Raw genomic sequence first — 26,398 nt, forward strand, 5'->3', positions numbered from 1 at the left:
TTTTATATATTTTGACAATTTCTGTTTTGTATTTTTCAGCTCTTTGTGTATACTTGGCCATTCTTATTTTATTTTAATTTTTGAATTTTATTTTATTTTTCTATTATTTTACATTTTTTTCAGACTTTTTTCAGCTTTTTTTTAAGTCTCACCTCCAATGAATGAATACATTTGTTAGTGAGTGATATATATGAATATTCATGTATTCATTTCAGAGGCGGTGTGACGGCCGTACATGAGTTCACATTGCAGCCGAACCCGTTGGGAGCGGGGATCAGCGGCTGCGATGATGGCCGCAGATCGCTGCATCTGAAGGGTCCGCTGAGCGCGCCAACGCAGTATTTCGACATTTTCACACCCAAATTCACCGGAAAATTCAACATGGCTGAACATCCGCGGGAGCTGCCAAGACGCTGCTCCGTGGCGGCTCCGCGGAGATGGGAGGCTTCGGTTAGCCGCTGCTTTGTGTTGGGTTGGGAGAATTCAGCGCATCAAACCCTCCTCTTCCTCCTCTTCCTCCTCCTCTTCGTCTTCCTGGGGGAGGGGAGGTGGAGGGGAGGCTTCCATTAGCCGCTTCTTTGTGTTGGGTTGAGAGAATTCAATGCATCAAACCCTCCTCTTCTTCCTCCCCTCCCTCCTCTTCTACGTCTTCTTCCTCTTCATCCTCTTCCTCCTGTTCTTCGTCTTCATCCTCTTCCTCTTCTTCTTCTTCTCCCTCTTCCTCCTCTCCCTCCCCATCCTCCTCTATTCCATCCTCCCCCTCTTCTCCTCTGGCCTCCGTCAATCGATGTATGTCGTCATGGTGCTGACGGGAGCCTGACCGCCGCCCCTTCCTCGCTTCCATCTCGGCTAATGAGAGGAACAAACCCATTCGGCGCCGCGACGTGCTTAACGCCGTGCGCCGCCTCCCGGGAGCGTAAGGGGTTTTATGCAAATGAGGTCCGTATGCAGGTAAACACGTGTCGCGGCGCGAGACACTTTGACATTTGCATTTCAGCTCAGGGCCAGTTGGCGGGGGCCGGGCGCCCCTTTCGGCAGCTTCGCCGGGGAGACGGGGAGATGGACACCCATCGGTTTAGCCGGATGTGAAATTAAGCAGCCCGGAGGTGAGACCCGCGCCCGGACTCGGCCGACACCTCTCCAGGACGGCTCCGCGGGGGCCGCTTTAAAGGGAGGGAGATCTCATCCGCAGCATGGGCCATTGATTCAGTTAATTTTATGCCGGGAAATGATTTCCCCCGTGGCCTGTTTTGCCAAAGCACATCGACTAATTCACTAATGATGAAGCATTCCTCACTATCTGCTGAGAGCGAGGGTGGCACCGGGAAGCAAAAAAAGATGGTCACCACAGCCCTATCTGATGAGGCCGAAATAAACCCAGAACGTATGAAGAGAAGCGAAACGTGCAGGATACAAAGCGCGTCGGTATTTTCATCTGTTCTGGCCAAAGTGCGAGACGGTCTCGTGATTCAAGTAGATTAATTAATCCAAGTTGTTTCGATGGGCAGGTCAAATGTCATTATTTAATAACATGTTAATGGTGGCAATATGAAAACTGTGTCAACGAGGTGTTTAACTTTCTCGAGTCTATTCACAGCAAACGCATACCCTGATATTTAGCAAAAACCTGGAGTTATGATGAAGCAATGAGGTGCAAGAAATCCTAAATTCCCTGAATACACGTAAAACCTTAATGTTAAAGCTAAACAAACCACAATTGAATGCTTGGCATATATATCTGGAAAAGAATAAGAGACTACTGTAAAATGATCAGTTTCTCTGGTTTTGCTATATATAGGTAGGTGTTAAATCAAATAAAAATTTATATACATATATTTCATTGATTTTCACATATATTGTACACTCACAGTAGTACTCAATACTTTAAAATAAGACATACATAGAAAACAAAAAAAGATTTACATTTTCATTTTTATTCTATGAACCACTGACAACATTTCTTCAAAATTCCAGATAAAAATATTGTCATTTAGAGCATTTATTTACAGAAAATGACAACTGGTCAAAATAAGAAGTGTTTTCAGACCTCGAATGATGCAAAGAAAACAAGTTCATATTCATTTTTAAACACAATACTAATGTTTTAACTTAGAAAGAGTTCAGCAATCAGTATTTGGTGGAATAACCCTTATTTTTAATCACAGCTCTCACGCGTCTTGGCTTGCTCTCCACCGTCTCTCACGTGGATGTTGGGTGACCTTATGCCACTCCTGCCAAGCAGCTCGGCTTTGTTCAATGGCTTGTGACCATCCATCTCATCTCCCTCTTGATCACATTCCAGAGCTTTTCAATGGGGTTCAGGTCTGGAGATTGGGCTGGCCATGATGGTGGTCCTCCATCCACACCTTGCTCGACCTGGCTGTGTGGCACGGAGCACTGTCCTGCTGGAAAAACCAACATCCTCAGAGTTGGGGAGCATTATCGGAGCAGAAGGAAGCAGGCGACCTTCCAGGACAGCTGTGTATGTGGCTTGATTCATGCGTCCTTCACAAAGACAAACCTGCCCCATTCCAGCCTTGCCAAAGCACCCCCAGGTCATCATCGATCCTCCACCAAATTTCACAGCGGGTGTGAGACACTGCGGCTTGTCGGCCTCTCCAGGTCTCGGTCTGACCATTAGAGGACCAGGGGCTGGGCAAAGCTGAAAATTGGATTCATCAGAGAAGATGACCTTACTCCCGTCCTCTACGGTCCAGTCCTTATGGTCTTTTGCAAAGCGCAGCCTGGCTCTCCTTTGCCTCTCTCTGGTGAGGGGCTTTTTTTCCGAGCTCTGCATGACTTCAGCCCTGCCCCTAGGAGCCTGTTTGGAACTGTCCTCGCCTTGCACTTCACCCCGGCTGCCGTTTGCCATTGTTTTTCGCAGGTCACTTGCTGTCATCCTACGGGTGTTGAGTGACATTTGAATGAGTTGGCGGTCATCCCGGTCAGCGAAGAGTCGTTTTTGCACTCTGCCGCTCTGTTGTCCCCCAATGTCTGCTGCTTGACCTTGTTCTTATGAACCGCCGTCTTTGAAATGTTAAGGATGGAAGCAACCTGACGCTCACCGTATCCCTCGGCCAGTAAAGCCAGAATTGAACCCCTCTCTTCACCACTCAAAACTCTTCTTTTCAACTTTTAAATATACAATATATGAAGTAAAATAGTTATTTTTTTGATTCCAGTTTTTTTTAGGCAGTGCTCGCACTGATTTTGCCATCCAGCTGGTCCTAGTCTCAGAGGAGAGTGATGGCCACAGTTGTGGTTTTTAATACTTTTCCCTCTTAAATAAGATTGGGTTCAGGTGATCACTGAATCAGTACCTCACTAAGTACAATGCGGTGTGACTGTGTTGGAATTCAACTGACACTGGAATGGAATGGCTGCCATACGTGTAGAGATGCTGATTTTAACAAAAAAGTGGTTTCTACATTCTTATTCCAGAGCTGTATATATATATATATATATATATATACATATATATAAATATATATATTTGAAAAAAAAACAATTGTGTGTCAAAAACATGTTCTGTGGAAAAAAGAGCCGAATCCTGCCGTAAACCTTGAAGTTCCCCACTGCTTCTGGTCGTCACTCAGAGAAAGCGTTGTGCTCAGAACCCACAACAAAATCAGGCTTCATCACGGATTGTTATTCTTTCAAACGCACTTAATCAGTTGATACCACCAGTGAGTTTCTGAAGGACCTGTGGACCAAAGGCGGTCGCAGGACAGCGGCGAAAACGACGGTTCTGGAATAGCAGCGAGGTTTATCACATGATGCATGGAATCCGATCTGTGTTGAAGTTAAGTTCTCGTGGGGATCGGTCTCCAATAGTTTGATTTTAAGTATTTTCCGTGTAGAGTACGACCTGATCCTCAATTGTGTGAAAGGCCTTTGTAATGGCTGTCTGACAGCCTGCTCTGCCAGAAAGGCTCCGTGTTCGTCCGTCTCATGGTGACTTGAAGACCTCGCTGGGAGGCGCTTTGCCACAGATGGCTTTGGGCCGAGCCGACCGACCGAGACCGCTCGCTCATCTTTCTCTTCTATTGATCACCGGAGCTGCCCGATACCAGAGGTGCAGATATCGCCAGCAGACCCCAAAAAGATGCTTTTTCAGCCCAAACGATCACACGTTCACCGCGTCCCATCCATGCAGATATGAGCCCCTCTGGACTTTCAACGATGCTTTTCACCAGCTAATGGCTGCCGACATGGATTTATGCAGAATCCTGTTTTTGGTTTGGTCTCATGAGATGAATCGTGTTGCATTCCCAAGAAGCCGCGAGGCAGCAAGATCAATGCCATTAGAAAGAAAATAAAATCGCATGAAATTTTCACAGCCCTAATTTTGAGATATTTGACCAGAGGCTGCTGGTATCAATGGGCTAACAGGGCTAAGCCCTCCCCATTTTTGAGAAGAAGATGAGAAAAATAAGCTTAAAATAAAGTTCCTTTGTAGACAGTGATGGGCTGGGATCAAAACACGGCCCTGGCATTTGCAACAGAAGCTCTTCTTTTAACCCAACACCAACCCACCCAAATGTTAACATGAGAAGCTAGAGATAGAGATTTACCCGATAAAGTGAGTGTGGAGCGGCAGCTATCCCGAGGGAAACTTGGGAGGGAACCAGCTACGACATGGTTCCATGAGTCTTTGGCCCCGATGCCCAGGTCGGACGACCGACTTGCACCGCAGCAGTGGTGCAGGTTCAGTTTCAACATTGGGGGGGACACATCAGGCGGGGGGGTCTGGGGGTCATCCCCCAGAACATTTTGAGCGTCAAACACTTCCTGCATTCTGGTGAATTTCTATGCACCAAACGTGTGGCTTTTCTGCATCAATGTATGATGGAAATGACTTTATTTATGTAAAGCAAAGTTTCTTTCAAAACAACACCACCAGGCGTGGCTGCCTGCACAGCATCGTGTACAACAGCGCACACACACAGCACCACAGACAGGTTGTGATGGCTGTCACAGCCATCGTGTCACTTTGGAACCTGCTTGGGCTGAGCATCAGGGGCAGGTAGGCTACCCACTGTAAATGATCAAACGCTAGAATGTTTAGAAAAGCACTCAGCACCATTCGAAGGGCACTTGAAGCAGTGGTGAGGTCATCCACAAAGCTCCCTGTGTCCAACTCCTTGCCCCCGTCATTTTCATTTGACTATGATGGCCCATCCACTCAGTCCATCCTGTCCCATCGCGCTCCTCAGACAGTTTTTAATTACTTTTAGTTTGGAGAATGACAGAAGAAAAACAGAAATGTTGACAAGTGATTGATGATGACATGGATTTTTTTGGCAGTTGTTGATGACGCAGCATCTATTACCCAGCATACATTTGGAGGCCATTCACTCATACATCTGCATGTTGTAACATGAGCGTGCAAATTAAAGTACTACTTAGCGACACAACATTTCAAGATGATTCAATTAATGTAATGGTTTTATTTGAGTCATGACTCAAATTGTCAATTTACTACCAACCCTGAGTTCCGTAATTCCTAAATGACTGAGGTGGTGTTTATACAATTGAGGGCAGTGAATGGAGGTTTAGTAACGCTTTAAAGATGACATCATATCAACGCTCAAACCCCTGCATGTGTTAATAAATGTACAGTACAGTATAGCAGGGCGGCCCTTCAGCCATTTGCTTACTTGCCCTGTGGCCAATCTGTCACTGCTTGTACAGCACATGTTTCCTCATATTCCATGTCAATAACTACCTTGAAACAGATTATGTGGGTGAAAAAGGAGAATAATTGAAAAGCGCAGAGTGTGAGTAAGGTCAGGTTGGGGCTGGAGCTCTGCATCTCATTCTGCATATGACCCATTTCCTGACATCCACATTCAAACAAAGGACAAAAAAACAGTTTCTGACTGATGGGGATTTGGCCCGAAAAATAGCAGGGCGGGGCTTACCGTCGGTCTTCAGGGTCAGCGGCGTGGGCGGGCTCAGCACGCGACTGCTGGTCACCGTGTTCTTCACCAGGCAGATGTAGCTGCCCACATCGGAGCGCTGGGCCTTGGACACGTACAGGTTCCCCGTCTCCTGCGAGATGAAGCGCCGGCTGTCCTCGGCCACGAACGACGGGAACTCGTTGAACACCCAGCTGTAGACGATCTCTAAACAGGAAGCAGAAACACAGGAGGCGTCAACAAACTGGTGCCGGGGTCGTAGTGATGTAAACGTTGACATGGACGGACTGGAAAACAAATAATAGACATTGGGAGTCTGGTCAGAATGAGAATGGGAACATTTATTCCTCCTGTAGGTGCATTTACATCTACAAGGAATTTATTGTGGTGAGGATCATGCGTTTCTCTGCACACAATTAGTATTAAAAAAAAAAGCTTTGCAGTCTGAAAAATAAATAAATAAATAAATATATACATTTATAAATTTATGAACAAATTAAAAAAAATTAATAAATATATTATACATCAATAAATTAAAATATAAATTAGCCAATAAATAAATAACATCAAAGAAAAAGAAAAAACAAAAAGAAAATATTAAAATAAAATATTAATAATTTAACAGGGACTGGTGCGTACAGATGATCAGCACCGAAAAAAGCAGTGGGAAATAAACAAATAAATATATAGAATTTAAAAAATAAATAAATAAATAAATAAAATAAAAATTGCTGAATAAACACAAATTGCCCTAATATACAAACATGAATAAGACAAATAAAAATATACAGAATATACATATGGGACTCTATGCACAGGATAGGTTTTTGGTATGGGTATAGATTATTATTCTAAATTATTATATCTTTACCAAGTTGTTTTTTTTTTACTTGAGTAATTCCATTTAAGCAGACTTTCTTCCTTTACTCCTTTACTAGATAACAGGAACATATATAAAAGTATAAAGTCACTATTTTGTGAGTTTACCAATTCCAAATCAAACGAAGAAAGAAGAGAGAAACTATTTTGAAGCGCTGCCTCCGCTCTGGGAAATTGCCCGACTCCCGACTCGGGGCTCTCGGCTATTTTCGTTCGAAATTGAAATTGTCAGGCTCACAGACTTGCAAACAAACGACTCATTTTTCGGAGTGACTCGGGACTCCCGGCTCGTCTAAAAGAATCGTTTGCTCGAGGTCTTGCGTCACTGCACAGACCTGCATGCACATGGAAGCAGGTTCTAAATGATGGAAACCAGCATTTTAATGCCATCCGGGTAAAAAAACGGCAAACCCATCCTATATTCTTAATAAATATCAAGGTTGACATTTTTTCCAAGTTTCCCTTCATCAGGTCGGTTTGTTCGGATGTTGTAATGGCGTCTGCTGACGAGTCAAGGTGAGCAACAAAAAGCCAAAATGATCTCAAGGCAAATATGCACAACTAATTGGCTGGTCCGTCGGGGTGGGTTCAGCTCAGAAGCTGCTTTCAGATCTAATACCAAAACCCATGAAAAGATTTGGAAATGCTTTGATGAAGATGGATCAGACCCTAAGAAAACCAGCCGCAGTGTATTCCTCCAGACAGGGAATGCGTGCACGCTGTTCTGTACAGTGTGTGTGTGTTTATTATGCACATTGTCGTGCAACGTGTTTCACAGGAATCCCAAAACGGTCGTCTGGGAGAATGGAATGAGAATAAGTTCATGGAAACGGTTCCTTAATCAATGAACCATGTAAACAACAGTTTTGTACATTTTGGAGAAAGTGTAAACAACAAGATTAAACAATTTACATTATATTTTATACAGTATATATAATTATTATATATTATTATCTATTATCTTGTCTTTTTCAGTTTTATCTTTTATTTTTTGAATGTTTTTCTGTTATTTTCAGATGATATTTGTTATATTGTTCATTTCTATTTTTGCTTTTATTTGTATCTCTTATTTTTAGGTTATATTTGTTTTTTTTATCATGAGGTTTAGTGTAAATTGCCACATTTATATCGTGTACAGGCAACTATTTTATTATATATTTTCAAATTTTTATAAATTGCCATTTTCTTTTTCATATTTTTATTCTTATGCTTTATTTTAATTAAGCTGATTATCTTGATTATCCTGCTGCGACTCAGCAACTCCCTCTGGGGATGAATTAAGTATCTGTCTATCTATCTGCCTGTCTGTATGTCTGCTGTCTGCCTGTCTGTCTGTCTGTCTGTCTGTCGGTCTGTCTGTCTGTCTATCTATCTGCCTATCTATCGATCTATAATTATATATATATATATATATATATATATATATATATATATATATATATATATAATTATAGATGGATATTGTATATATATATATATATATATATATATATATATATATATACTGTATATATTTCTTTTAAGAAAAAAGCTACAAAATGAATATAAGTATATCCTTCATTGCTATGTATATTTAATACAATGCAGCCACAGTGCACGTTCTGTTAAATGAGGCACTTGAGCTTTGTCCTTCGCAGGTTTTCACTTGAATTCAAATACTTTTTCAATAATTTTACCAACAAGCCGCTTAGATCACCTTGCATTGAAAGAAAATGAGATTGGAACAGAACCAAATATTTTTTTGATATTTGTTTCTGCCATTTTGTCTTCATGTTCCATTTGCAGCTGAAAGGAGACATGTTATTCTCATTTTCAACAAGTTACTAAGTTAGTTAGTTAGTTATATTTCTCTGAGGTCCCCATTTATTTACTTTTTTTTGCTGGAAACACCACTCAGACGACGCATTCCATCCATTCTAACATGCCTCTACCATCCTCTCTCATCCTCCTTTTAACATCCTGTTGCAGGACGCTCTGTCTTAGTGGGTGTCGCCTCCCTCCTAGTTCTGTGCACCAATGGCGGTTGAGCATGGCTTCCTGGTTCCATTGCATTTAGCCATTAACTTTCGCTGATTTCACCTCATCAGTTCACCAAAATGCCTTTCTGAACAAATTTGAGCAGAGAAATAATCAATCCGGTTGCTAAATCTTCATTCATTAGATCTACGAGGCCTCATTTAAAACAACTTTTGTCGCAGTGCTTCAAGCTTGTGGGAGACACAGCACGCGGGGATTTTTTGTTTCATGTAATCTTCAGAAAATAAAATAAAATAAATTAAACAAAATGAAATAAATACACCTACAATAAAAACACACGATTTTATTGGTTTTGTTTGGAGAACTGTGCAGCGGATCGGGCGCCGCAGCCTACAGTCTACCGCATACTTTTGGTTTTTGAAAGAAAACACAGCAGAATTATTTCTTAAATACTCACATTTCCCTCGTTTGCAGTTTTGTCACGGACAGTTGGAATTACTTAATCTTTCTATTAAAAGATTTGTGCTGGTCTGTAAGCCGTAGGAAGGGGCTGCAATTCGGAAAGGGCTTGTTTCACCACACGTTTTCTTAAATTCACACTTCACAAAAAAAGTGTCTGAGTTGTCTTATTTCACAGTGTGTGTGTTGGTGCTTCCATCAGACCCAGATGCATGTGCACCAGCAGTGAAAAAGTGAGTTTTTCATAATAGGCCTCTTTAATATGAAACACGCAGCCCGGCGCAGGCGGGATCCCACGTCTTAAGACTGGACGGTTTTATGCCGCAGCAAATGATTACCTATGGACCTGAGGAGACTCTGGTGGTTCTCCACACTTGAACATTTTATTTTTATTCTTACATTTATATTTTTTTACAAAACTGCATCTTAAATCTGTAAATCAGATAAGAGATGAAGAGCGATGCTTTAAAGGAATGCTGCAACGGTGTGAAATGGTTCAGAGGAAGCTCGGTCACGCCTTCTAAATGGAATTCCTCAAAGAGATCCATTCAAAGCGGAAAACCTTTCCACCGTTCAACACTGACATTTGGATAAAAAAATTAAGTGGAGGAGAGATGTAATGTTGTATTTCATCAGTTTTACACGTAAATCACTCTAAAAGAAACCCTTATCACAAAGAAATTATGCAACAGGGTCAATTCACTGCCGTAAAGAGACACGAGTTTCTTTATGATCTTCTTCATTTCAATTAACCCAGATGTTTGATGGGCTCGTGACCCCATGTGGGGGGTCACTTGATATACACATGGGCTTTGAAATATCGTGGTTTCTATATAACACATCTGCAGATCTATTATGTTAAATAGTGCAGGCAGCCACGCCTTGTAGTGCCGTTTTGAAAGAAACTTTTGTTTAAAAAATTAAATACTGTATAATATGATATAATATGATGGTGACGGTGGGAGCTAAAAACGGGGTCATGAGCCTCTTAAGGTTTCGAACCTCTGTAATAAGCAGTGAAGCAGTACGGTGGCTGAGTGAAGGCTCTGGACGCTCTGGACGCTCTGGACGCTGCAGTTTGTGCTTATCTCGCTTGCTTGCTTAGACACTGCTTTGTTCACTTATTAGTTTTACTTCAGTATATGAACGTTAATACTTGTCAATCGGAGATGGGGTGAAAGCCGTATTAAACAAAGGACATGTCGTTAGTTTTTAATTGGATTATGAATAGCCTTTAGCCTCATAATCTAAATATTACGGCCCTGCATTTCCACATTTCAACAACCCCGTCAGGCATTAAGGTTCGCAGAGAACGTTAATGGTAATGACCGTGGTTCTGACAGGGAAATAAAACAGCTAAATATTAATTTATCCTTGCATTGACTCACTGACTCAGATCCATAAGATTAGCTTATTATAATAATTGTAATTATTTAAATTATTATAATTCTTTTTATTATTGGTTTGAATAATTAGAAGTAACAAAGCCAACAGTGTGAACATCACTATGGGCATTTTCTGTTTTCATTTTTCTTAACCACTCGTGCTAAAATAATAATAAATAAATAATAATAAATACCTTAATTGTGCAAATACTGCATAAATATTATAATTATTAATATTAAATATTATTATTATTAATATAGTGAAAGTAAAGTGTATATGCAGCACTTGTTTGAAAAAAAAAAAAACCTCTTAATAAAGAGTGCTAGTGGGTATTGCAGTGCAATAACAAGTGGAAGATTTGGTTTGAAATGCAGTAAATAAGTAAAATATCAAATCCTCTCAAATGGAAGTGCTGAATTAGATGTTACATAAGTGGTGTAGTGGAGGAAAAATTACTTAGTTACTCTCCTTCCAGTAAAACACATGGAAAACCAACACCTGAGCTGAGATCAACCCAAAAGAACCCGTAGTTTTGTTCTGTCTGCACCGAGCCCTAATTCACTGATTGGTTAAAGCTTAATGGCCAGCTTGTCTGGACTCCACCCTCTCTACTTCCTCCACTTGCTGCACCTCCCCCATCACCCCCTCCCTCCCCCCTCCCCATTGTCCCTCGTCGCTGCGTCCTGCAGAACGCAACACTAACATGCAGCCACTAACAAGTGCTCCCTTGGGTGCAGTGCATCCACGGCTCAAACGCGAGCTTACAGTACATTAGAGGAGGTGGGTGGAGGAGGTGGAAGAGGCTGATCTGCTTAAACGAAAAATAATTGCACATGTAGGGTTTCTTCTGTCGGTCTAATGATCTGGTAGATGTTGGCTCTCCTTCAGAGGAGTGGAATTGGTATCAGCAACAAAGCACACAAATACGATGATCATCTGAATAGGAAGCATTTAGGAGGAAGGATGGAGGGATGAGTGGATGCACGGAGAGACAGACAGAGAGACAGACAGATTGATGGAGGCACAAACAGACAACCAGACAAATTAATAGACGTCTAAGTGGTTGGAGGAATGACTGGAAGGACAGATGATGAAGCCGTTAGAAGGCAGATAAACAGACGGACATAATGGATGGAATGACTGGAAAGACATACAGACAGACAGACAGACAGACAGACTGACAGACAGACAGACTTGATCAAATAAAAAATAAAAAAAAGAGAAAGCAGTGAACAAAAGAGTGCAATCAGCCACATGGGGGGGGGGGGATAATATATGATAGTGTTGCCGTGGTAACAGTGATGGAGGATGATGACGGGGAGCGGTGGAGGGGGTGGTCCTACCTGGGGAGTGCAGGGGGGGAGTGCACATCAGCACCACGCCTTGTCCTTCACGCACCGACACCTCCCCTCTGGCCTTCACACTGAACGCTCCCAGGTCTGAGGAGGAGCAGGAGGAGGAGGAGTTAAAGTCCTGTTCAGACTACACAATATTATTTAATCTGGCTGTCCCAGACTAACTACAAATAGCAGTAGTGCAGTAGTAGTTGTGTTGTAGTAGAAGTGCAGTAGTAGTAATGTGGTAGTAGTAGTAGTAGTAGTACTAGTAGTGTAGTATAGTGTTGTAGTAAAAGTAGTAGTGTTGTAGTAGTAGTAGCAGTAGTAGTGCATTAGTAGTAGTAGTAATAGTGTTTGCAGTAGTAGAAATAGTAGTGGTAGCAGTGCATTAGTATTAGTAGTAGTCATGTAGTAGTAGTAGTAGTGTAGTGTGAACCCTGCTACGTTCGCAGGACAAGCACACAGAAAAAGAGTGGTGTCGCGTGAACACCACAGAGACGTCAGGGTTTTGAAAGCCTCAGGTCGCCCCTGTCTGAGACGGGCGGGGCAGTTCACATCAGGGATCATCCCTGATCAGCTCCTTCCACATGTGGTCATGTTCAACACAAGACGGCGGCCATGTTGTCTCCCTGATGCCTGGGGCCACGTTCACCCCGTGCGTACGGACGGGAGTGTCCGCTGGTTGAGGCCAGGCCTGCTTCCTGTTCCTACTCCTGGCTGATTTCACGGCGGCTGAGCGGCTGCGAGCACGGTGGGGATTATTAGGATCCAGTTCCTGGACCAGCGTCCCTCTTTGTTCCTGGAACATCACCCATGTGGACTCGAGGGGGAGTGCTGTACACACCGTGTTGCATCCCCGTACGGCTGAACACCCGCCTACGACCACTCGGATTGAGCGTGAAACAGCAGCTTTTCCTCCGGGGAGCTCGTTCTGCTACCGAGCCAAAGGTTAGAAATAGTCTTGTGTGTTGCCTCGAGTAATGCAACAGTAATAATAACGGTTCACGGTGGCAATGCTCCCAGGGCTGATTCCCTGTAGGGGAAATACATCTTTACACGGAAAGGGATACGGTTAGATAATACGCAGGCTAGAGATGGTCACATTTAGAGATGAGGTTCGAAAATGTATGTGTATGTATTAGTATATGTGTATGTAATACCCTAGAGAAGGTAGAGCTTCGGTATGGGTGTGTTTAAGGTCAGGGAAAGGTTCTGATAAAATATTCTGGCACGTTGATTAAGACCATGTTGTACTAGGTACGAGTAATGTTCATCCATGATCCTATATAAGTCATAAGGCTGCTTACCTACAGATGTTTTCACACCTCCAAACAGTTTGAAGGTTGAATTTGTAAGATTCGGCATTTTGATGACACCTGACCACAAGCGATGGCCGACGAGCTGCAATGCTTCCAAAACAGCATCTGATCCCGCGCCTCCCTTCTGCATTTGGGTCTTTACTTTGTCTCCAAAACAAGGATACGGATCTCTTGCAAAAGCTAGGTATCTCAGCAGCTTTCCGAGACATCTAAGACCAACCACCGGTCCCTTGGTGGTTTGAAGTCTGCGAGTGTGTTTTGCCAGTTCGACCTTTGCTTCCGCGACTCGGAGGGCGGGTGTTCTCCATCGCTCGGGGTCTGCGGGAGGCTAATGCTTCAAGGCGACTTGGAAGGGATGTCAATGCCGAGGCCTCCACGTCGACGTGTAGCACGAGCCGGTTTCCTGTCAAAGCCTATATCTGTTTAAAACGTCAACGTTCAAAGACCTTACCCATTCGCGGAGCGAGACTACGTGTGATAAAGAGGGTTATTAAAAAAATCATTCACTAAAAAATACTATGATATGCACAAATATGAATACAATAATTCATGTATCTCGTTCTCCGCTGCGATGAGCGCTGGCCCTTCTCAGCATGACTCCAATTGCCTCTTTCAGAGTCAATAGGAGAATCACTCCTTCAAGACCAGAGAGAATAATGAGGGTGAATAAATATTTAATTGAGCATGTTGCTTTTATGGTAGAACGTGCCAGGGGGTGAAGCCTGCCATGCCAATTGGATTTGCAAGCTTTCATTTCACAACACAAATTAATTTTGGCCATGCCGGCCGTGTTGCGTGGGCTGGCAGGGGGCGGGGGGCTGGATCCAACGCAGACGGTGTGCCGCGGTGGGTCTTTTTGGCGGTGTGGAGGCAGACGTTACGTAAACGCCGCTGTCGCTCCGCCCCTCCTCCTCCCTCCCTCCCGGGCGTCCAGAACCAGATCTTGGTTGCGCTGCTCCTTTAAGGGGAACGAGCTCTCTCTCCCTTTCTCATCCTGGCGAGCACCGCTTTTTGAGCATGGAGGTCTGGTAGTCCAGTATTTCACAGGTTGATTTTCTCGGTGTAGTTATTTTCTCTGGTTTGGTGGTTTAGGAGCCAAGCACCGCATTTGACGTCTGATTTGCCGCATTCGTTGCCTAATGCAGGGTTGTTCTGAGTGCTTCTTCCTCCTTCTGTTCAGTTCGGCCAGATGCTCCTGACTCTGGACTAAAATCTCACTATTTCTCACTTATTTTTGAGCATGGAGGTCTGGTAGTCGAGTTCTTTGCGGGTTTATTTTCTCGGTGTAGTTATTTTCTCTGTTATGGTAGTTTCGGGGGTAAGCACCGGATTTGACGGCCTAATGCAAGGTTAGTCTGGGTGCTTCTTCCCTCTTTTGTCCAATTTGGCCAGATCCTCCCGACCCTGGACTAAAATCTCACTTTTTACAAATAACTTGGTTCGATATCCATCACTTGTTGCAGGCCTCAAGGTTCGAGCCAAAGTTTTACTGTGGACTGCCTTAGTCGATAGCACATGGCCAAGTACCAAAACATTCAGTTAGCAGTCCTGCTAACGGTAAAGTCAGAATATTCCTTTCGGCTGGGGGGCCGTTTGGCTGGTCACACTTCATTTGATGTGATTTGCCGGTTTGCCAGGACACCTTGCACTGTGTTCCTGGAGATACACAATCTCTACATCTCGCCCCTTTCACAGTATCTGCTCCGACAAGCGGTGATGATGAAACGCTGACTGCGACCATCATCACACTGGTGATTCTCATTAGTGACCTGTTGTGTCTCTTTCCTCCCTCTTCCACTGACCTTCTACCCCTTTCCTCTGATTATTCAAAGACACATGAGAGAACATTAATCGATTCCCTCTGCTGTAGTCTAATGAGAAAATGCATAACAAATGCTCTCCAATAGACCTTTGGCGTCAGCCTAATCAATGGAGACGGAGCAAAGTTAGCGACCAAATGAACGAGACGGCGATAGACGGAGCAAGAGATGGACCAAGATGCAGATAAATAAATAGACTTAAAGACAAGTCGTCAGAACCAACTGCAAGACAAAAACCGCTGACACAGCACCCGTTAATAATTCACAGTCGCAACTCACGGAGCAAGAAAATCAAATCAGTCACGTCCAAGGCGAACCGAGATTGATCCAAATATTTCAGCATTCATTTCCATTTCAAGGCTACGGGGAGGGGGGGGTCGAGTTAAACGCAACTGGTAACAGCCAATACATGTACTTCCTCACTCCTCGTCAGATACCACCCATCAGGATGTACTGTACAGTGCGTACAGGATGTACTGTACAGGGCGTCATTTCAGAAAAGTTGTTTGTTAAAAAAAAAGGGTTGAAAAAGCGCCTTCCCTCCAAATCAAATCAGAGAGATAATTCAGACGCAGCACTGAAGCACTCAGGAAAATAAAAAAATGCTTATCAACACATGAAAAATTGAATCTTTCAAATCCAGAAATGCCACGGTGAGGGTTTTAGTGAAAATACAGCAGAGCACTCACTCACTTAATCAAACAGATTATTTATAGATCTTGTGTATTGATCGCCTTCACCATCAAACGGTCGGCCGTCGTCTCACAATCACTCTATTTTGAGGCGAATTTCAGGCCTTACTGGTGACGGCAGACTTGCATATATTCCTCATTACCACAGCGACGGTGGCTGTGGATACCTGAATCCCAGCCAGACTCCATGTCTGCAGAGAGGGGGAGAGAGAGAGGGGGGGGGGGGGGGGGGGGATCTTCAGGGAGCGAGATCAGAGGCCTGCCTTCTGCCTCCTGCCTTCAAAGTCACGATTGAAAAACAGCCCAAGTGTAAGTTCAGCAACTCGGAATTTCAAAACAAAGCGAGGAAGCGAGAGCGAGAGCGAGAGCGAGAGCGAGAGGGAGAGAGAGTGAGATAGCGGGACTGGCAGGGGAAAATGTTTGGAGGCAGAGAACATGACCAGCGGGGTGAATATAGAAAGGCTGTGGCTGAGGCGCCCGCTCGGTCCACGCCTCCACGCCGGCGTGGGGCCGCCTTCAGAACACCGACTGCACGGGGCAGAAGAAGAAGCCGCGCGACAGAGGGCCGCACTGTGGGCGGCTTCACTCCATGCGCCCCGGACACACGTTCTCCAAGCGAGCGCACGACGCAGGCTGAGATTTGTCTGACAGCGGGGTTCCTGTTTGCCCGAGCCCCCGTGGGGGTGGTGGTCCGGCCGTTTGCTGGGGGACTAGAATGTTGGGTGGACAGAGCTGGAAACACTAATGGAAACATCTTCAAATCAGCTGAGACAGAAAGAAATACATTAGTATCCTACGTTATTCCCTCAGAATATGATCCTTGAATAAAAAACCAAGCCACCGATCAATGATAAACACGTACCATCTAATTAACATCTGTAGTCTTAAAGACTTTATTGGCGAGTTTTCATAAATATTGTTGATCTATGCCAGTCGGCCCACTGTTTCCTTCGATGGTGCTGGGATTTCAAGCTCTCCAAACAGTCTGGTCCAGACTTTCTGTTAACTACACCGATTATATCTCCAAACAGTCTCATTTCAGTTTGTGCAGCCATGAAGGGACATTCAGCTCCAAACGACCTCTCTGCTATGAAGGCTTCCCTTAAGGGTCGATATTTGGCTCCGATTTTCCAATTTACTGATTGCACCTTTAACTGAACCTGCATATGTGAGAATAGTGCCAGGATCATTAACAGGAAGCCACACGACAGACTCAAGCCACCATTATCGAGTAACTGTAGTACTGTAGCTGATTGCCTTGGTCCCCCACCGCTTCTGCACGTCAGTATTGCAGTTATGAAACATGTAACCTGTACACAGACCAAAGTTAAGGTCCAGCAACAATCCAAAGACATTCAGGCACCGCCTTGAAAGATCTGCAGGTAAAGAAGTGCATCTACAGAGTCGGCCCATCCATTGGGCAATATAGGCCTTGGGGCTTGATCATGCTGCTCCTTTGAAGGGAACTTCATGGACACAAGAGCTCTCACTCTTATTTTTGAGCATGGAGGTCTGGTAGTCGAGTTCTTTGCGGGTTTATTTTCTCGGTGTAGTTATTTTCTCTGTTATGGTAGTTTAGGGGGTAAGCACCGGATTTGACGGCCTAATGCAAGGTTAGTCTGGGTGCTTCTTCCCTCTTTTGTTCAGTTTGGCCAGATCCTCCCAACTCCGGACTAAAATCTCACTTTTTACCAATAACTTGATTTGGTATCCATCATTTTTTGCAGGCCTCAAGGTTCGAGCCAAAGTTTTACTGTGGACTGCCTTAGTCGATAGCACATGGCCAAGCCCCAAAACATTCAGTTAGCAGTCCTGCTAACGGTAAAATCAAAATATTCCTTTCAGCTCGGGGGCCGTTTGGCTGGTCAAGATTTTAATCACACTTCATTTGATGTGATTTGCCGGTTTGGCAGGATATCTTGGACTGTGTTCCTGGAGATACACAATCTCTACATCTCGGCCCTTTCATAGTATCTGTTCCGACAAGCGGTGATGATGAAACGTTGACTGCGACCATTATTACACTGGTGATTCTCATTAGTGACCTGTTGTGTCTCTTTCCTTCCTCTTCCACTGACCTTCTACCCCTTTCCTCTGATTATTCAAAGACACGTGAGCTGAAGAAGGTAGAGGTAAGGTGAGGTGAGGTAATCTGCGGGTAAAGAAGTCCATCTCCAGAGCCAGCTGGTCCATTAGGCAATATAGGCCTCTGGCCCTGGAATGGTTGGGGGCCCATAGACAAATAATAATAGGTAGTTTGAGAGAAACGTTGATATAATGATATTAAATGAATTGATGGCGATGCTGCATTTCCTCTTAACCAGTTGTGCTCTCCGTGTGTGACATGTGCACGAGCCACGGTCTCTTGAATGAAGTTATTCGGGTGGCAGTAGAATATATCACAGCACTAGGCAGTGGGAATAAAAAATGTCCCTGGACTTTTTTGCTCAGCCCAGCCCACCACAAGCAACCCGCAGATACTCCACCACCCCTGCCCCATGGACACACATACAAACACGCCAGCCCATGATACCACCACTTATGAGCATAATGGATGGATACTGTAACACCAAAACAGAGCTATTTTAAGAGCAAGTGGAAAGTTTGTTACCAGCACACCACTACCGTGAGGATACCATGATAGATTCGGGGAGTCAGTGTTTCATGAATGTCTATAATTGAACAATATATTTCAACACAGGCAATAAGTCAGATAATATCATTATCTGACAAATATCAGGTACTGACTGTAAACATTTGTACTTCTAAAGTGCAGGTTAACAATGAATAATATTGAAATAAACAAACAAACTCTAAAAAATATCCAAAATTAAACAAAAATTAAGTAGTGTTCATACTTGGCTTCCTCCTAAGATATAGACCATCACTCCTGACCTGGGTATTGCTTGTCTTTAAACAATAAAATAATATTTAAATAGACAAACACCAGCTTGTATATATTTGCACTAGTCCTAGGGTATCGCTGGTCCATCAATGATTAATAATATACACTGTACAGTTGATATTTCTGACGCTTGAAGTCAGCACGGTAGCATTTCCACGGTAGCATAGCCTTAAATGCAGCGGTGCCGCCTTTGAAACCCTGCACCTTGGAAAAACAAACGCTGTTGTGTGTCCCTTAACGGGTTAAATGCCACTCTTACAAACCATTAATGTTGGTGCATATTCTCGGAATAAGGACGAGTGTGCGATTTCGTTCCATGAATGGATAGTTACGTGACTGGATTATTTGGAAGAGAGAATTAATAGGTAGAGTAAATATTATTCTCAGCTTTTTCCTCAGTTTTTTTCACGACCACTTACACTTTTAATCGTATAAGTCATTAAATAAGTTCTGCTGCTGCTAGTGCTCGCAAACATATCACTTGTCTTCCTGCAAGTTGTAGCGTCAGCTTGAAGTGACTTCATTTATATGTCTCAAGCCTTTTCAGCGCCGCCTTTGAGGTGAGACATGCGCGTTGTCGGCCGACATTGCTTATGCACAGTCAAAGTTGGCCGGCGACGCAGATCTCTCTGATCTCTCTCGCTTTTGTTTTTGTATCAGGCGGCCCACAGAGATCTGTCCCGGTGCTCCCCAAGGCCAGTCCGACTACGGCTCTAGGGAAAATGTAGCTGAAGTGAACATATGTTGAATATCACTTAAGTTCGAAAAAAATATGCTGTTCATATGGTACTTTTATTTTCTTAAAACCGGGAACTTTTATTTTTAGGAATCTTAAACTTCTGGAGTGAAGTGTAAACTTGCTGAGATTCCCGGTTCATTAACATTGGTTATTAATCATTGGTTAATAATCATTGGTTATTAATCATTGGTTAACAATCATTGGTTAATAATCATTGGTTAATAATCATTGGTTATTAATCATTGGTTAATAATCATTGCTTTGGTGTTTTTTCTATTCAATGCCATTCCGTATCTCTATATGCGATACAAAATACAATACAAAAAGTCACATCCCTGCAAAAAATGCCACTCAATTGAGTTTATTACAAAACGCGCCCACTTGTTCCCAGGTCATACATTAAACCAGGCCTGGCCAACCCGCGGCTCGCGAGCCTCATGCGGCTCTTTGGCTGGTTTCATGCGGCTCTTAAGGGGCTTTCACATGACAAGCGTCAAAAACTCTAGTAGTCAACATATAAGATGGATCGGCCGGTGAATTGCGTTGCGTATCGGACATGTCCGATGGAGAACTGTGAAGGCTGGAGGGGTGTGTGTGTGTGTGTGTGTGTGTGTGTGTGTGTGTGTGTGTGTGTGTGTGTGTGTGTGTGTGTGTGTCGCGACTCGCGAGCTGCAGGAGGAGGACCGACTGAAAGCTGCTTTAAGGGAAGGGACCATTGAGTTCTGGAAAAGTGTGCCAATGGAAAAATACCCCAATGTCAAACGGGCTGCGCTTAAGATACTGTCAATGTTTGGGTCAACATACGTCTGCGAGTCTGTGTTTTCTACCCAAAAACATGTGAAACCAAAGCATCGATCTGTTCTGACTGACACCCATGTGAAAGAATTGCTTCGAGTGGCAACAACGGAATTCAAGCCAGATTTGAAGAGGATTGTTCAAGACAAGGAATGCCAGAAGTCCCACTAAGCAACATGCATAGTAAGAGAAAAACGCTATTGTTAATTATTATATTTTTGTTTGTGGACTTGGTTGAACTGAGAGGCATACCGCGGAAACGCAGTACTTTCATTTAGGAGTCCTGGCTCAATGGTAGCGGCTTTGAACTCGAGCTCCGATAGCGGGTTCGATCCTCGTAACCACACATTTTCAAAAATGTGGCCAGGGCTCCGGAACACCTAGTCCCAGGTATATGTGGATGGCCAAAGCATCGGATCGTGTATGGTAGGCAAGAGCCAAAGCTGATTCTTAAAGGTTAGGGTTTAAGGGACACTATTGAATAAACTGACGCAACATGAAAAAAATACATTCTTGTCATTAAACTCGAAGTCCAATTCCCCCCTCTATGAATAAATAAAAAACAGTACTTTTTGAACTGAGAGTTTGTGTGTGTGAGACAGTGCACACAATGTTAATTGTTGAAAATAACTGGCCTGTGGTCTTAGTACTCCATCCATCCATCTATCTTCAACCGATTATCCTTAGTCGGGTCGCGGGGGCTAGGAGTCAATTTCTGTCATTATCATGTTGGTGTGTGACATTTACAATGAATCTGGCTGAGCAGAGGTCTGTGTGTGTGTGTGTGTGTGAGGAAGGGATGGGGTGATGTTCATGTGTGCCCATGTGTATGATGTGGCTCTTAGCAGTAACACAGTAAAAAAAGTGGCTCTTAGTCTCTGACTGGTTGCTCTCCCTAAAACAGCATCATCTGGTCAAAGCTGTAAATGATTGGAAGAATGCACCATCTACCTTGATAATCCATGAGAGCTCTCCTAAACACACCAAGCACTTGGCAGCCTGGAAGGAGGCAGAGTCTCAAAAAGGGGGAGACCATAGACACAGGAAATGTCACTACTAGAGGCTGAGAAGAGGCGTTGGTGGGAGGTTTGTGCTCGTTTAGTGGCCGTCATCCAGTCTCTTGCACAGAAAAACATTGCTTTGAGGGGTTCAAGTGACAAATTGGAGAAGCCAATCAATGATATTTTTTTGAAAGAGGTGGAACTTCTTGTAATACAGCAACATATTGCAAAAGCGTTAAGTGTGGTTGGCTTCCATCCACAAAACTGGGAAAACTGTTCAAAATGAGCTAATTGCAGCAATGAGTGGCAGAGTAATGGAATCAACTGTGCACGGAATAAAAGCAGCCAAATACTTCTCAATCATATCACTGTAGATTGCACCCCCCAGAGCGGCCAAGGACAAATACCTGCAATCATTCAGCACCCATTTTTAATGACGTGCCAGAGATCAAGGAACATTTCAGTGGGTTTTCTTGTGGCAGAGGAAAGCACCGGTGAAAGTCTGGAAAACCTCATACTCAGGAAGTTAAGTGAACACAATGTCCCATTCGATGACTGCAGGGGTCAACCTGAGGTCTGAGGGCTGCGGAGGTCACGCAGCGAACATGCGTGGGAAACACAAGGGTGTACAGGTCAGGCTCCTGGAATCTTTTTTGTGCCATGTGGCGCAAAGACTCTGAATTTAGTTGTTTCCGATGCAGCCAAAGCCTCCTCAGATGTTCATAACAAGTTTAGTGGGCTGCTGAACTCTACCAACAGGACACATGATGAACTGTCAACTCGGAGTGAGACAGTAAGTGCTGCTCGAACAACAAACAGGGATCCTGACATCAATGGCAGGGAGCCAGTCCTTGAGTTAAAAATAAAAAATAGAAAATCCACAATTGCCTTCACCCAATATGACCCTGCTGGGCCTCCTATCATTCATTCACACCCAGCATTTAAAGGGAGGTTTACTCCAGTCTCTGGACAGCTCTTCTTATTGAGTTGACCCTACCAGCAACAGCTGCTAAGAAGTCACGTAGAGTCAAGATCTGAAAAATTACAAACGCAAAGATTTTTTTTCATGACTGGCCTGTATTTGTTTTATTTATTGAATATATTTGAGTCATTCCTAACTTAGATTTATAATGTACTACATTTTATTTATTTTGTTTAATTTTTACATTATTGCTGCAGGATTGTTTTAGTCCTTCTCGTCTCTTTTTTTGAATACCTAATTCCACTGAATAAAATTAAATACAAATAAATATTTTTTGAAAATATTGGTCATTATTGCCATCGATTTTGTTTCATTATTTATTGGTCTGCTATTATGTTAAACAGGGAAAAGGCCTTTGTTGGTTCTTCATAATTACAGTAATGATACCATGGTTCCACCATCAGGAGAGGGTGTATGTGTGTGTTGGGGTTATTATTTAAGGTTCAGATGTCTTGACGGTCGGGACAGATTTTACTGGGCAGGGGTTAAATCAGGTTGAAGGGGAGGGGGGCCCCATTTTCAAGATCGCACCAAGGGCCCAACAGATCCATGGGCCGGCCCTGTCCATCTCCCAGGGTGGAGGTCTGAATATCTTCAATATCAATATTTCTGTTGATGTATATTCAAACGTTGCCTTCATGTCGCTCCACACGTCCTATCAGAGCATGTGGTTTAGCAGCGCTGACAAAACAAAAGGGAAAATAATAAATTCATAGTTTGTCAAGCTGTGTGATAAGTAATTAAAAGTAAGGTATTTTATTTTATTTTTTTCACAAACACACCGGAAAAGCGGCGTGTCACGGTTCCAGTGTGAGTGGGGAAAATAAGGGTAGAGGAGACAGCAGCTTCAACAAACGACGACATAAAACTGTAAAACTTGGAGAAATAAAAGTATTTTGAGTCATTCAAAAGAATCGGAGCGAACGACCCGACACTACAGCAGCGGCGGGGAGCGGACACGCTCCTCCGGTTTGGAGAGCGGCTTGGGGCGGTTCTGGAGTTGCTCGGAGCCCGGCGGGGAGCGTGGGGGTTCTCCAGTGTGGTCCCCACGGAGCTATCCGCACACTCAAAACATTTCATGGTCCCCCATGCGGGAAAAAACTCATTAACTTCTGTTTTTGATTTTGGATTCTAACTCTTATATGAAATGATGGAATGAAACACGGATATTCCTGTCTATTAAGCTGCCAACATCCACAACATCAACGCATGTCGCATCTCTCCGTCTCATCACCCAGCGAGGCTGGGTTCCCTTCGTCCCTACAAAAGAGCCGTTTAAAAGAATCGGATGGTTTGTGAGTATCCGTGCCCGCACCCGAGCACCGGTCCTCCGGCGGCGAGGAGCGGAGACACTCCCCTGGTCTGGAGAACGGCTTGGGGCGGTGCTGGAGTGGCTCGGAGCCCGGCGGGGAGCGTGGGGGTTCTCCGCTGTGGCAGTCCCCACACTCCAAACATTTCATGTCATTAACTTCTGATTTTGATTTTGGATTCTAAATGGGATATGGGGTAATGGGGTAATGATGAGGATATGACGAATGATACATCCCTGTCTCTCTACGCTGCAACGTCCGGAACGTCAAGGCGCGTCACATCGCGTCAAAGGGGCCAAAATGAGCGCGTCGACCCGGGTGTTGTGTTTTTACATGAGAGCCAGAGAGTCTATTGCAGGGTTATTTGTTCCGGCACTGAAACCCGGGTGTAACCTTTCCCACTAATGACAGATGCCGGATGTGAGCAGGTGTCACCAGCTTTTTTGTGCAGTAGCAAAGGGGTATAACTGCATGAAGATAGTGCCCAAAGCTGATGAGATGCAGCCCAGTCTTGTACCTGCGTGAGCAACAAAACACATGCTCCACATCAAAGGAAGAGGAAATGTGTCTGGATGAGGGGGCTTGACAGGCCTTCTAGTCCCGGCTTAGAGCAGCTCAGCAGGGGGCATCGTCTATTGATCTTTGAGAGGGTTGCGCCATGGCAACTTAGCAGAGGTTATCTGGCAACACTCCCACTGCAAAATAAAAGGAACCATTCAATCGAAAATAAAATCCCTTGTTTAATCACTATTATATCATGTGTAAGGTTTGTCTTGGCCTCTAGCTGCTGGTTCTGGGTCAGAGTAAATAATGAGAGTCCAGTAAACTGGAGCTGGATTTAATCCTTTGCTCCAGCGGGAAACGTGAATACTGAGAACTGTGCACACATCGTTAATGATACCAAACAGCAGTAGGAAGGCAAAATGAACTGCACAGCATATAATAACACCTTCAATTCATATAATACTACTTTGTTCCTATAATAGGAGTTCACATTCCTGTAAAACCACCTTACTATAATACCTTTTATGTCACTATTATATCATATACGTATATATATATATATATATATATATATATATATATAAATATACAACTGGACCATGGAGCAATGGAAGAATGTGGCCTGGTCCGATGAATCACATTTTCTTCTACATCATGTGGATGGGTGGGGTTAGGGTCTGATCTCATGGAGCATCTGTGGGATGTGCTAGACCAACAAACTTGCAGGACTTAAAGGATCTGCTGCTCACGTCTTGGTGCCAGATACCACAGGACACCTTCAGAGTCTGGTGGAGTCCATGCCTCCACAGATCACAGCTGTTTTGGGGGCACCAGGGGGAGCTACACAATACTGGGGAGGTGGTTTTAATGTTGTTGCTTATCGGTGTGTATTCATGTAATACCAGTTTATATACATATAATACCTGATTATATACTGTACATGTAATACCAGTTCATATGTATATAATACCTGATAATATGCTGTCCATGTAAATCAGTTTATAGAGATATAATGCCTGATTATATACTATACATGTAATACCCTGCTACATCCATATCATACCATTTTATATTTATATAATACCCTTATATTGATATAATAACACCTTATATCGTGTAATACTACCCTATATCCATGTAATACCACCTTATATCATTGTAATACAGTAGCACCTTATACCATGTAATACCACCTTATATCAAGTAATACCACTTTATAGCCATGTAATACCTGCTTACATCATGTAATACTACCTTATATCTCGAATATCGCTTTATATCAAGTAATACCACTTTATATCCATGTAATACCTGCTTACATCATGTACTTCCTCCTTATATCCAGGAAATACCTCCTTATAACCAGGTAATACCTCCTTATAGCCAGGTAACACTACTTTGAGATCCCTGCACCCATTCACACATCACCAGTGCTGGGGTCATTACTCAGAAAAAGTAATGTATTACACATTACTCCTTGCTTCTTTAAAAAGTAATGCCTTACTTTACTTAATTACTCTCTGTAGAAAGTAATTTGTTACACTACTCGTTACTTTACTTGAGATGTGTTGTCACATAATTGCCACACAGTTTACATCGTGCCTTGCTTTTTCCCAGCATGCATTGTGGTCAGACTTTGAGAGTTCTGTTATTAAGTTTTATTGTCAAGTATAATACATCGTTCAAGATTTTGGGGAATTAAGTACTGAAACCGTGATGGCCACTTGGTTTGATGAGCCCAGCTTTCATGCTCATGCTGAGTAGGTCTTCATCTCTCGGTTTGATAAAACTATAAAGAGACTGTGAAAGCAAACTTTGTCTTACTTCACCTGCTGCCACAAAACATCCAGACAGAGATTCCTTCCTTTATTAGTTTGATTTGGAAATTATGTAGAGTATCGAGTAACAACATAAGTGTTTGATTAGTAACTGTAATGTGATTACTGAATTTAGAACAATTACGCAATACGTGTCTGTATGTATGTATGTAAGTTTTGTTTAGGAGGATTTAAATGTATATTTAATACAACACAGACAATTAATTCTGTTATATAATTATAGAACCCAGAATCGTGATTGTTGCGCCGTCCCTTGTGGCCGCCTGCGCGAGCACCTCGTGTCGATTACGCACATTTTAGTATTTTTAGAGCTTATTGTGCATAATCACCAGGTGTCATGACATTTCACTGCATAAATGTATGACCGCATTTATATGTATGTGACAAATAACCTCTTCAATATTGAATCTTGAACCTTGAATCATTACTCATTACAGACAAATGTAAAGTGATAACAGTATTGCCACACTGCACATGCAGGAAATGTACATTTCAGGGATAGACAGCGTGTGTGAAAGGGCTTTATATTCATAT

The 26,398-nt window shown here is 43.3% G+C and overlaps 1 protein-coding gene across 1 annotated transcript in view; it reads right to left on the reverse strand.

The window, feature by feature from the left end:
- cntn5 (contactin 5) overlaps positions 1-26,398 on the reverse strand; it is a gene marked incomplete at both ends in the record, with an annotated part of 129,213 nt that overhangs the window by 67,852 nt on the left and 34,963 nt on the right. Inside the window, 2 exon segments of the mRNA XM_080007323.1 lie at positions 5,925-6,128; positions 11,966-12,061. Of these exon segments, the coding sequence (XP_079863449.1) occupies positions 5,925-6,128; positions 11,966-12,061 (300 nt within the window).

The sequence above is a fragment of the Zeus faber genome (assembly GCF_960531495.2).
Source record: "Zeus faber genome assembly, chromosome: 9".
NCBI lineage: Eukaryota > Metazoa > Chordata > Actinopteri > Zeiformes > Zeidae > Zeus > Zeus faber.